At 48.8% G+C, this 13,448-nt stretch overlaps 1 protein-coding gene across 22 annotated transcripts in view; it reads right to left on the bottom strand.

The window, feature by feature from the left end:
- The window catches only part of LOC135909142 (roundabout homolog 2-like), a 402,696-nt gene that overhangs the window by 103,657 nt on the left and 285,591 nt on the right, over positions 1-13,448 (bottom strand). Inside the window, exon 1 of one of the 22 annotated variants that reach the window (XM_070536957.1) lies at positions 8,771-8,860. The exons of the other annotated variants lie outside the window; for them this stretch is intronic. Coding sequence (XP_070393058.1) covers positions 8,771-8,844 — 74 coding nt within the window. The 5' untranslated portion in view covers positions 8,845-8,860. Of the gene's footprint in view, positions 1-8,770; positions 8,861-13,448 lie in introns of those variants that run through there. 22 annotated transcript variants of the gene reach the window in all.

A 13,448-nucleotide genomic window follows, 5' to 3' on the forward strand; every position in this document is an offset into this window, starting at 1 on the left:
CGGACCACCCATTTCCATGACAAAGACTCAAAAGGTCCTCCCTATACTTAGTAGGTATGACTAACTGATCTAAAATCTTACCCTTTCGATCTCTGTAATGCCGATACAACAATCCTCCTCTCTCATGTATCGTTACGTTGCGCCTAGCAATGCCTTCTTTAGCTGTGTAACGTAATTTAGCTAAGCTCTCATCATTCTTTTGCTCAGCTGCCAGTGACTCTCTATCCACGCGTAAGAGTTGATCGAAGTTCTTTGAGGCCGGTGATAATAACGACCCTGTCTCGCTTGTGAGCGCGTCTGCTTGCTCTTCCTGCAGGCTAGAACTCTGACACTCTAGTGCTACGCTCTCATTGAGCTGGTCAGCTGGCAGGCTCTCCTCAACTGTTCTTTTGTCCCTCGGGCCTAGCTCGGATTCGGGTATTGAAGTTATGCCCTTTTCTGCTTCCGCTGGAGGAGCTTGAGCATTTTCAGCCGAAAGCGCCGCGATCTTACGAGCTTGGCCTCGGGTCAATGCCTGTACTATGCCCTCTCCCAGTTTGAGCCCTCTGTCACGCAGTAACTGATTCGAACGATTCGAAAAGATGTAGGGATACTGCAGTGACAAAAATTTGGAAACTGCAGCCTCAGTCTCTAGCTCCCCGAATGGTCCACTGATTTTGACTTTGGCCATGGGCAGACACACGCTGTGTTCTTCTACAACCTGTTTTATCCACGCTACTTCTCCGGTGAAGTCATCTACCATCACGTAAGACGGATGGACAATGTCCAGCGTGGCGGCACTGTCTCTTAGCACTCGGCATGGTTTTCCATTAACTTGCAGGTCGTGGAGATATGAACTTAAAAGTTCCATATTCTCATCCTTTTCCTCCACGTAGGAAAAAACTACGCTAGACTTCTCGCAGTTTACAGCTATATGTCCCAGTTTGTGGCATTTGTAACAGCGAATTGGTCTAACAGATTCGAATTTTCTTTTCTGTTCTTTTTGTGCGGTTTCCCCGTTAAGTTTCTCCTCGCTCTTTTCTGCGGGTTTTTCCGCCATGTCTACAGGCTCGGATCGTCTAGTTTGCGCACCCTTTTTGAACGGAAATGGTTTCCGCGGTCCATTTCGACCGTCCCAGTTTCCCTCCTCGGCGTTCAACTTTCTACGGGTTGCGTACTCTTCGGCTAATTCAGCCGCCCTTTCCACAGTGTTTACATTACCTCTGTCTTGCACCCACAGTTTTACAGCTTGGGGGATGGTTTTGTAAAACTGCTCTAGACACATGCATTCAATGATCATGTCTCTGCTGTCGTACGCTTCCGCGCTTTTAAGCCACTCGACTAGGTTGGCCTTTAAGCTATATGCAAACTCCGGATAGCCCTCGCTATCTTTCTTGCCTGTGCTCCTAAACCTTTGCCGAAAAGCTTCGGCTGAAAGGCGGTATTTCTTCAGGAGACTAGCCTTAACTTTTGCATAATCATATGCATCCTGCACACTCAATCTGGCGATCACTTCCGCCGCCCCACACGGCAACATAGACAGCAACCGCTGCGGCCATGTACTCGGGCCGAAGTTCATCTTTTCGCAAGTCCTTTCAAAATTGCATAGGAACAAGCCTATGTCGGTCCCGACCTCAAATGGCTTTAATAGCCTGTCCATGCGGTACGATTCTGCCTCACTTGATCGTCCCAGAGCGCCTTCACTTCCTTGAGACAACTCCAAACGTTTGCTTTCAAGTTCAAGTTGCATTTTCCTTAACTGAAACTCGCGATCTTTATCGCGTTCCTCTCTCTCTTGCTTTTCTCTGTCCCTTTCTTCTCTTTCTCGGTCCCGTTCTTCTCTTTCTCTTTCCCGTTTCTCTCTCTTTTTGAGAAGTTCCAATCCCATTTCAATATCTTGCTCACTGGCCTGATTGGAAATTAGCTCCAATAATTCCGATTTGAGCATTTCCTTGCGTACATCTAGGCCCAGTTCCTCACAAACAATCAACAACTCGTCTCTCAGCAATGTCCTTAACTCCATGAATGCTGCTTTACTGCCTTGATTCTGCTCTCTAAATCTAGCTAGGAAAACACAACCTAGCTAAGACACAACAATCTAGCTTCCCTACTGTTCTAAACAGAACAACCACAAAATGAAGCCTAGAGAGTCAAAGCAAAAACCAAGCACTCACCGCAGATACAGCACCATGTCGCAAAGTCCATCTCACCGCTGTCAGCCAGTTGTCAGGATTGGGGGCTCAATCCCATCGTCCGTGGTCCTTTGCAAAGATTGGAGTGCGGCATGAATTCGAAGGTAGCTGGCCCATGCCGTCGTCCAACTTATTTACGCTGAGATCGTTGATGAAGTGAAGAACTGCTTCTCATCGAGAACGAGGAAAAGGGTTTATTTACAGAAATTAAATCAGTCTAACATGACTGCTTGAGAAAAAGAGTAACAGTTCAATATGACTGCATGAGAGAAGTGACTCAGTCTAACATGACTGCTCAAGAGAAGTGTGTCCTCAGCATTCGCACAACCACAGTTTTTATACACTCGATCCGCCGTTCCTACGACGCGGCGACTGTTCGTTTACACATCACCAACTCGCAGCTGCTCTGAAGATCAGTTTACGTACACAAAGGCAACCGCGCGGGGTGCCGTTCCGGGAAACTATCGTTGCCGATCGAGCGTCGCTCGTTGTTCCGCGCCACTCCGAACCGTGAGAAGCACAAAAATACGTCGTCCCCACGGCGGCTTGTCCAGGCGTGTCAAATCAGCTCCGCGTTGGGGAACTCTGGAATCATTGTCCACGCACCGAACTCGTCCCGTCACAATGTCGAAGGGGCTGGAGGAAGGCGGCGGATTCCAGCGCAAAGGCCGCTTCTTTGAACGCCTCCCAGCTGCAGCGACGGAGAGGGAGAGGTGCGCGTCTTGCACCCCTTGTCGTAATCGGGTGGCAAGGTGGCAATCTTGTTGCGCAACTCGCCATTCTTGACAGCACCAGCTGTAATGTTCTCCACACCAGCAACAAAAGAAAGAAAAAAAAACACGACAGCACACACTACAAATATATGTGCGAAGTATATGGTCAAAACAAAACGCAAGCTTATCGCGCAATGCTCCTAAAACATGAAGTGTATGGCTTTAGCCCCCATGGCCACTGTATTGACTTCTTTTATGTTCATTAAAGCTACTTCTAAGTTTCCTTCACGTCAGAAAGAAAGCTATGCGTAGCGAAAGCGGCCGCCAAGTCATCTGCTAAACGATGGCGAAGGGCTGCGTACGGGCTGAGTTTGGTGACGTCACGGAGGAGTGCACAGGCCTTCTTAGTCTAGGTGGCGTTGGTTTGTCACGGGAGAGCATCATCCTCGCGCGTCGTACGATGTGCGTGCGAGTGAAACCGTGCGACGGTGAGCCGACGATTGCGGCTCATAGACAGTTTTAGTATAGCGTAAAGCAGCAAACGCAAAGAGTTGGCGTTAGCGTTAGCGTTGCGTGCACCACACTGCACATGCGCTTTACGTAAACGGTGCTGGAGCTCTTACGTACGTACGCTATTTTCGAAATTTAGCGGTGAACGCTAACGCACGCAAGGGGAGCCTTACGCACGGCAACATGGCGGCGCCAGTCGAAGTGAGAGCAGCCCGCTTCGGATCTATCGAGTCGTCGGCCTGCACTGTTCGGCTCATTCGTTCCCCACTAATGCTCGTGTTTGCTTTAGATTTGGGGGATGATGCTTCGACAGTGGCGCACAAGTGACAAATGGGCGTTGTTTACGATATACGTTCTCGATTAGCGGCGCAGTAGGCTTAACGAGAGGGTATGCTAATGTTTGCTCATGTTTGCTGAGTCCGCCTCGAGATGTCGCCCAAGTGTATTTCGCTCGTTCGCTTGGTGTAAAGCCGCATGTCAAGCCGATGCCTGTCACGTTTTCCGTGGCAAAACACAGTAGTGTGGTCGGTGCTGTGGTCATAATGCGTGTGCGTTTTACCGACGACGACGATATGAACCTCCTGAAGGAGGTTTTCGCCTTGAACCCATTCGGATGGACGTCAAGATGGGCGTCCGTTGCAAAAATGTGGAAAGAAGTGGGAAATCGGATTAATGGGAGCGAAATTGCCGGCGAAACGTCCCCTCCGGAATAGCTTGGATGTTGAGTGGATCTTGAGGACACGTAGAACCTGCGCGGCCGCTCTCGTTCCCGAAGCATGAGGGCGTCTATGTCATCCCAACTTAAAAAGGACACGTCATATGGGTCCCACAGAACACTCGATCGCTGCATGCTAAGAATAAGCGGTGCGTTTTGCGACTCTCGACAAAACAACACTCAAACCAAACACCTACATGCGTAATTGACGCAGCAACTGAGGCTTTCGATAAGGTTGACTTAGGGATACACTTGCGGATTCGGCATTGAATCAGCTCGACATTTCGTGTGGCTATCGAGTACTTCGTGTTTTTAGATCTAGATGGCGCCGTATGTTTTCGTTAACGTTAGCGCTTTTCTCCGTTCCGCTATTCTAAAACGCTACCATGTGCCACCCAGTGCAGCCTTTCTTTGCGTTAGCGTTGCGTCACACGCTAACGCTAACGCAAGCGTTTTACGCTATACTAAAAATCTCGCGCACACAGAGGGAGGAAAGCTGGGAGAAGCGGGCCGGCCGTGTTCCCACACCGGACAATATACGGTAGGCCGCGAGTATTTAAAAAAACGCAAATCTTCTGATGGGTATACAAAAAAGCTAAAACATCGACATACTAACTGGTGTAGTCTAACTTTGTTCGGGGACCCCGGAAGTATGCAACCCGGGAAACCCGAATAACGATGCCATAGGGACAGGTTGTCCTCGACAAAGCTGTTGCAGTAAATTGGAGCTTGCCTGTAACGAACTGCATGTTCTTGCATATCATCCATTACGACTCTGACAAAGGTGAGCTCACGCTTATAAATGCTCGCGATAGCACCTATACACAAAGTCACAGGTGTTTCACACGGGGAAATAAAAGAGGGGCGGGGGGCAATGCAATATGAAAGTGGAATAAAAACAAAATGCGGCCGATCGGAGCCGAACACACAACCTCACATTACAGAAGTTGTCATTCGTACACTCCCATTTTCCATGCACTTATTCTACATTTAAAACGAAAATGTTTTCAGAGACCATCGACGATGATTGTCAGCGCGACTAGCTCACCAGTGAAGGAATTATCGAAAAAAAGACACCGAATTGCATATACGTGCTCGTATGATTTCACCAGCAACTTATCCGAAACTTGGTAGCATGCCAGTTTTCAGCGCATGACAGTGAACCGGGAAGCCTAACAGTATCGAATGCCCATAAGACCACCTACATTTACATAGCTGTTAGGTATTCGTCGCGACTACTGCGGAGAAATGCGGAATGCTTTTGGGCGTCTGCTTCCTGAAGAGGAAGCAGCATTTCGGAGAGCTTGTGATTCCTCGCTCTTCCCATCGCAGCCACCATTCATCTTAACATTTTGAATTTTCCTCTTGCGCTGCAGCCTGCGATTCCGAGGACGCTGGGCCAAGCAAACTTACACACGAGGCCACCACTTTGCAATTCACTTTGTCAGAGGCGACGCTCGAATGCTTGTGGGTCCACACCCCCTCCGCCCCACCCTTCCCGCGAGTCCAGCTGCAGTCAACTCCTTTTGATATCCGCCGTGTTGCCCCTGGTCCCGAAAGCAAAGAAAAATACCAGAGCGAACAGGCAAGGAAGAAAACCGAGACGGTGCCAGCCCGAAGCTTCCCTTTCGGTGACCGTTGGTTTTCGGCTGTCATATGTTTGGCTGATTTTTTTTTCACTCCATCGTTTTTCCTTCGCTTTAGAAAGGCCTGCGGACCTCGGAAGGTTAGCGATGCACGTAGTGGAGGCCCGACATGCTCAGCGCTTTGGGCAAAACGCAGAATGCAGGGAACCAGTAAAGTAAACTGAAGAGAAATAACAAGGGGAAAAAAAGAAGTAAAATTAACAATTGGCAGGATCTGCCACAACATCCCTCAAGCGAGTGTCGTGTCCACGGAAACCTTTTCTTCCCCACTTCCCCACTCACCAAGAGAAGCACCGTTTGCTTGCACCCAAGGCTTCATTTTTTCCCCGTATTTGTGTTTGTGCGCGCGAAGTACAAATTCGTTTTCGGCCCCTGAACCCCGATCCCTCGGGCGTCTTTCTTTTGCTGGTCAGCTATCGACGGAAGCGTTTTCCCTCTGACGCACACCCTCGCTACTACGGCCCTCAGCCAGCGACAGATGTTCGCCCACGGCCAGCACCGAGCTCTTCTCACTTTAAATGGGTGCTTACATGAAGTAGTTCAACTGCCTCGCATATTATCTCTAGCATTCGTAACTCGCGTTCGCTCCTCCACCCCGTGATTTGGAAGTAGGTAAGGCGGGAGTGGGCCGTGGGCTAGGCGCTTGTCTGACACTCGCCAACTCGCCAAAGGCATTGACGATTCATGCAGCCGCCACTCGTTTTTCACGCGCGACATATCTCGCATCTTTGCATGTTTGCTGTCTTCTATGTCTAGAATGAGGTGCGAAAGTTGCGCGCATGTTTGATTGTAAGCTTTTCTCTAAGAAAACAAACGCCCTGTGGCATACTTCCTCGCACATCGTCTGTTCACGCGGGGATTCACAGGCGTCGTGGCCCGTCTTGCTGCCCACATTCATGTGTTGATATACCAAAGCCTTCACATCGCTCAATTTAATTCCTCAGTAGAACATCATCCTTAGGTTGCTTTCGTTTGTGATGTCGGAATAAGTGCACGCGGAGGACAGAGCCCCCGTGCAATCGACGTGGAGGCGCGCCCTGCTAATGGTCTCATCCCATTCGCCACGCCGCGTTGTGGACAGGCCATCCCTCTATCAGAAATAGGTGTCTCTCAACGGGTTCTACGGCACAGAGGTAGACACTGCAACGGCCGTGACAGGCCTCCATGTTTCCTAGCCTTTTACTACGCCGCTCTTTCTCACACCTCCCGCGACGGCCCATCTCCGGCAGTCAGCATCACCGGCATTGGCAGACCAAGGGAAGAGCTTGGCAGCCGTGCTCAGCCCTTTGTCAACAAACCGCGGTATTCCTGCCAAAGCGAGTCCTTCTCTTCCGTTCGCTGCCGCCGATGAAGTCGCCGTCGGAAGGGCAACGTACGACAAAATCGGCGACTCCGCTGCCTGACGACCTCGATGAATGCGGACGAAGGTGAGTGCGCTTTGTCCACCGGCGGGCCTCTCGCGACGAGTCCTGTGCCCTCCGCGCTTTCCGAAAGGGATTCACACCACAGTGACTGGAGTAACAACTGTGCTTCATTGCAAGCAGCAAATTTGCAGCAAGGCTAACAGAGCATGCACAGCGGAACCAGCGTCAATTTAAAGACAATATTAATGATAAAAGGAAGATATAGATACACCAAATCTATCGACACTGATGTAAAAAAAAATTCTTTTCAATCGAGGGCACCGAAGTTGGCCTAATGCAATCATCACCGCGCAAACCTATGTACTAGGCTTCTAAACTGTCGCTCTCTTCTTTGCCCCTGCCTCTGCGAAGACCAACAACGTTGTTGAAAAGCAAGCACATTCACGGCAATGGCGAGGCAGGTATGCTCCGTCATCAGAACTCAGGCAAGTGAGGTGCTCATGCAGCCAGTCCCTAATACATCGGTCTTTTTGGCCTATGTAAGCTATTTCGGATGTGAGAGGAAACTTACATACCAGGCGTGCTGCACATGCAGTGAAAAAATTCTCATACTGCGTCGTACAACCCGGTTGCCTTACCCTGCCTCGTGAGATACGCAAGCAAAGGCTCGAGAGCTTCCGGGGAGCCGAAAACACAGCGTTTATGACCTGCTTGACCTTTATCTTCTTGATGTCGTAGACCACCTTGTGCACATAAGACACAACTTCGAAAACTCTTCGTTCTGCTGCCTTCACCTGAACCGCATATTCAGCCTCTTTCTTTAGCTTCTGAAGCAGAGATTCAGCGACCCCTTTCACAAGAGCTCTGGGGAACCCTGTGGCTTGCAAACGTTGGAATTAGTTGTCAGAACTACTTTTAATAGCGTGGTGAGAGCTTCTTTCCAGTGTGTTTGCGAAATCCGTTCATTGCGATTCCTCTTTTTACTATCTCCGAGTGTGCGGTGCCGAAAGGCAAGAGGGCCTTCTTCCTTAGAGTTGAAAACATACGGCTTAGATAACTATCGTCAAAGAATGTTAATTCCAATTCTGGGAACATGATCAAATGGGGGCTAGGGTGTTCATGGGTGATGAGTCTGGGATTAAGCTTTGGAGGTACTCAGAGCATCATCTGCAACCACGGGCAAGGATTCATTGGGTGAGAGCTCTAAAGGTATCAAAAAATCGTCAACGCACCTGAAGACTCTGTACACACACTTGTCTTCTAGGAAGCCTTGAAGTGACCAGTAAAATTTTGCTACAGAGATGTGACACAACAAAGGATAAAAGATAATGCTAGAGCATGCACAGCACAACCACTGCTTAGTGCTGGTTGTGCTGCGCTTATGAATGCTTACGCTATGCGCATGCTCTCTTAGCCTTGCTGGGAATGTGCTGTTTCCTATAAAGCGCAGTTAGTCCAGTCGTTCTTGCGTGAATTCCTTTCTCTTGCCCTACGTCCTTTTGACTGGTTTTTCCTGTAAAGTTTGTACCAAGTGGGGCAGATTTCAATTATCCTCTTCCAAAAAATGACCGCCGCTATCGCTTCCGTTCCTTACACTTCTGCAGGCTGTCGAGGGCGCAAGAGGAGAGCCCAAGGACAAGGTCTGACTTACGGTCCAGTCCGCGGCGGAGGACCGCGCCACTTCGAGTGACCGCAGCGGGATGCACTAAAGAGGACCGGTGACATTTGTCGCTTGATGGCACCGGGCGCGTACTACGTGGGTATTAAAATATAATCCCTTCCGCTTTCGTGCGTCCTTCGCTCGCCCTCTTCTCATCTCCTTGTCTTTCTCTTTCATGGCATTGCTGCCTTCCCACTGTGCTGCTCCGTGGATCGGATGTTGCTTAACTGCGGAACGTCGGCACGTTAACTTAGGAACGGTATGGGTCTGCCGGTATCAATATGAACTGAACTTCGCAAGCCTTGCCAGTTCGCTGTCGTTCGTTGCCAGTGCTTTCAGCGCTCGCTTATCGCTTACCCGCGAACGTGGCAGACGCTTTGAGTCACAATGCGCACATGATGGCTCGCTTTGCTTTGTGGAGCGCAGTCCGTTCCCACTGCACGGACGCTTTCATAGGGATTTCTAGTCTGCTACACTCTATCAGTCTAAAATTCCTTAGGGCCGCAGAAACTATAGCTGGCGCTTGTTTGCGGCAAGGCGATTTGGGAATTGTCTGCATGCTCCGTATGGTGCCGTCAATATCAAGCCCTCCTAACTTTCATTTCATTGTTTATCGTGGGTAATTTGTGTTGCGACGGAAAGAACGATGCGCATACCAAGCGCTGACAAACAATAGCAAAGGGAAATGACACGTAAGTTCTAATAGTATTCTAATTGCTTAGCACTGCAAGGTTCGCACTTCAGGCCATAAGGGCTTGTCGTCAAAAGTATACCTATGAGAAAACCACCGTAGGCATGTGAAGAAAATAGAATTTCACAGCCCTCCCATCACCATCCAAATGTCTGCTATGTTTTGATTAATCTATTACTTATTACCTAACAGTTGCAATCAGGTATACACTTCCCATACCGGTGGCGTCCACACTAAACAGACTACCGCGCACAGCTGACTCAACGTGAGGGCAACACAGGTAGCCCAGCAAGAAGAGCCGAGTGAGCAAATATATTGAGCAAATAGTGAGCAAATACAGCGGTCGCCTTTGGGGGAAGCACGAGGAATGCGGAACTTTTCCTGACCCATTTTATAAATTTGGCTTGATGGCTCATCCGTTACCGCCGTAGTAATTCCGAATAGCTCTCCTCGAGACGTTTCGTGCGTAACGATACGCATATTTGTATGTTATAGCAGGGAAAGTACAAACGTCGAGCCTTTTTTTGCTATAGCAATTACATGGACACTCCGGGTGCATTTCTGCCGTCGGCGTCGCTGTCGCCGTCGCCGTGAGGTTCCGTATAAAGTCCAAGAGCGATAAAACCGTATCAGCGCGCCGTATGCAGCATGTGACAGTGAAAGCTTGCGAGGGCGAGCCAGCGAACGCGGCTCAATCTCGCATGTGCGAGTGGGGAAGGCGGCCCGGAAACGCGCCATCTGCGGTCGCGAGCGAGGCACGGGGGTAAGGAGGCGAGGAGACTTCACCGCCGGCTGCAGACGAGGAGACGAGGAGACTTCACCGCCGGCTGCAGCTTACGGCGCGGCCGAGCGGACGCCGTATCTTGAAAGCGATATGCGACGAGGCCAAAGTTCGCGCGGCCAAAGCGATCTGCGATGTTTGCTGAGTGCGCGTAGTCCTGGCACCCTCTTATGCACTGTGATTTCGATATTTCGTTCGCATTGAAGCGAGAGATGCACGAAGGTCCATTGGATCGCTGCTGCTGCTGCTATTCCTCACTCCAGTCTTTTACTAGCGAGTTTCCGCGCTCATCAAGCGAGATGTGTCCATGTTTACCTGCGCACCATGTTCGTTAATTTAGTTAAAACACGTTGGCGGGCTAGTTTGTTCGAACCCATGATAGAATGCGTAAGCGCGACTGAACGAGGGCGTAAAAAGAAACAAATACACAGAGACAGCGCTGTCGCTGTGTGTCCATTTCTTTCTGCGTCCTCGTTCAGTCACGCTTACACATTATATAACTGTTAATTTACTTAGTAAACAAATGCTTGCAAGTTTAAAAGGCCGATAAGACTGCCATGATTACTTCGTATAGCTATCCCCTTTCCCCTTTCGGGTGAAACTGCGACTTTCTTAGATTGATTTCTAGATTTTAACCATACGGCCGTCATCAAAAATAAATAGTTGGGAGAAGCAGTGTTAGCACATACTTATTATGTAACCCAAGACCACAAATTTAATTCTTGCTGGCAAAAAAAGCGTTTCGAAGGGGTCCGGCGATGCGTTGCCTCGCCTGCTGCTGAGCGTGTGCTTCTCCATGTTTTGCAATACACCTGCAGTGCAATTAATGTGTCATTGCGGATTCCCTTATAAACAATCCTCCATTTGCTCTCTTAGCACCGGAATGGCCCCACAGAGGACGCGAGAGAATTGCTCGGCAAGGAACTCGCTCTTGTTTGTATGACACACGCTGCGGAACGCACGAGCTCTCTATCACGGCGCCACGAGGATCCTTATACACGCACTGTGCCGATCGGTCCCGGTTACGGTGTAACAGGCGCAATGGTGCATGTCATCCTTAAAGCGGCAACCACATGCACGTGATATTCAAGTGACAGCGAGAATGTCCGGGGGCGTTAACGTGTAGATTCGGCTAAAATTATATGCAAATGGCACTACGGTAACTATTCATTCTTCGCGTGGCGCCTCTGAGACGGATTTTGTGACCGGCTGAACCAAAGAGACCGTGGCCGTTTGCAATCGGCGTTTTGTAGTGCAAGGGAGACCATTTTGTCACAAGCAGAGAAACTCAAGGATGCCCTGTTGCTTTATAGTTATAGGAGGCAGATACCTGCCGGTTTATTCAGAGTACACGTAGAATTTAATGGAAAGAGAGATAAAGAAAAAGGTTCTGTGTGGCTTTTTTTTTTTGCATGCTGCAAATAGTGACGTAGCCAGGGGAGTGGTGAGGAGGGGGAGAGTGCAATTTTGATGTCTGTAGCTATATAAGATAAGGACCCTTTGTTATTTTCCGTTCATTTTGCCCTTCATCATTGTCTTGCAGGTCCCACGCCTAAGTCATCAATGGGGCCGCCACTCGTATAAGTGATTCGAAAATTTGATTGGAAAATGATGCAGAGTTCTTGTAAACTAAAATGCATTCAAAAGTTTCTTGTCAACTTGTTTTAACATTTTCACAAGACATTTGACGATTTGCGGGTCTGATATGATATGGTTGATTGTTTTGAGAGACAGCAGAATACAAAAGGAAAGTGCAAGGCAATCATTCCGCAGCATTCCATAGAATTCTACACCAGCACGACCTCTTGTTTTCCTTCCTTCCTTTCTTACAGCAACACGAGAGGTGTTGCTTTTCAACTGCTGCGTTCCTACATACTGTCGAAATAAATGCGTGTGATGACCGCCTTTCGTTTCTATTATCTTTTCGCGCGTGCTCATTGGCGCGAACAGTGTGTTCTTCCGAAGGCGCGCACACCAGTCACGCCTGGTGCATTCGAGCGGACCGACTACTAGAGCAGCCAGATTCACTCAGTTGCCCTTAGCGGCACTAGATTCCAGTACACTCTAGCGGCACTCACATGCGTGCACTTGTGAGCAAAGACGACCACGCGGCGTACAAAAATGACGTATGCATAGCGGGCTGAACACTGACGTAAAAAAAAAAGAAGAGTTATATCAAGAGAGAGAAAGAGAAAAATTAGGAAAGAAGAAGAACGCTAGGGTGAGGATGTTTAGAAGCGCTGGAAAAACGAAACGGAAAACTGGACTTATCAATGGAATATGAATGCAATACATATATAACGTCACGTCGCTTAAACAATAACGTTACATACCCCATTGAAAGTGTTTTTACCTTCGGACATGTATATCGCGTGACCTCCTTCAAACGCACGAATTTTCACTGGTTGGCAATTTTGTTTTGTTTTTTAACTGCGGACGTGTATATCGCCTGACCTCCTTCAAAGGCACAAATTTTCTCTGGTTGGCAATTTTAGAGACCTACTCTAAATGTTCTATCCGCTAGTGTAGATGTTGCCAAATATATATTGATGACTATTTAAATGCCCATGCAAAGTCAATCCTTTTTATGCAGAGGTACTCCAATGGAAGCGACACATCATGCTTGCGTCGGCGGTCATTCCATGTAGCGATAATCCCTCTCCACTTAACACTACAATTACTCGTCCACTCATTCCCAGGTTCCCGGCGTTGTGCTCAGCCATATTTCGCCGCCCTTTTTTACAAACCAACCTGGTTCATTCTTTCTCCTCGAGCGACGCACTTGATATTTAAACCAAATCTGTACATTGAACAGGTTTTTTTTGTTAGTTTCCCTATTGTCAAAGAAAGAGACAGTAGTTGCAACAGTAGAGGAGAGTGACCAAATATCATTCACCTCACCCCCCCCCCCCCCCCCGCAAACTTAAGTTGTAAGTAACGTGATCATAATAGGCCATACCTGAATGCGTTACTCGTAGACCACAAAAGAATCCTCTTATTAGTAACACTGGCAGCAAGCGGTTTACAGGCGTTGCTGTAGCTTTGCTTCGCTGCAGCTGCGTTGTTTGGAAAGCAGGAAGCGAAGCTCACCTCCCTTGCCAACTTTCCAGCTTTTACAACAGAGTGTGCACGCGTGATTGAGCGGAGATCGATCGAAAAAAAAGGCAACTGTCGCACTCACCCACCGCCGTGCCAAT

This window comes from Dermacentor albipictus, chromosome 4 (genome assembly GCF_038994185.2).
Source record: "Dermacentor albipictus isolate Rhodes 1998 colony chromosome 4, USDA_Dalb.pri_finalv2, whole genome shotgun sequence".
Classification (NCBI taxonomy): domain Eukaryota; kingdom Metazoa; phylum Arthropoda; class Arachnida; order Ixodida; family Ixodidae; genus Dermacentor; species Dermacentor albipictus.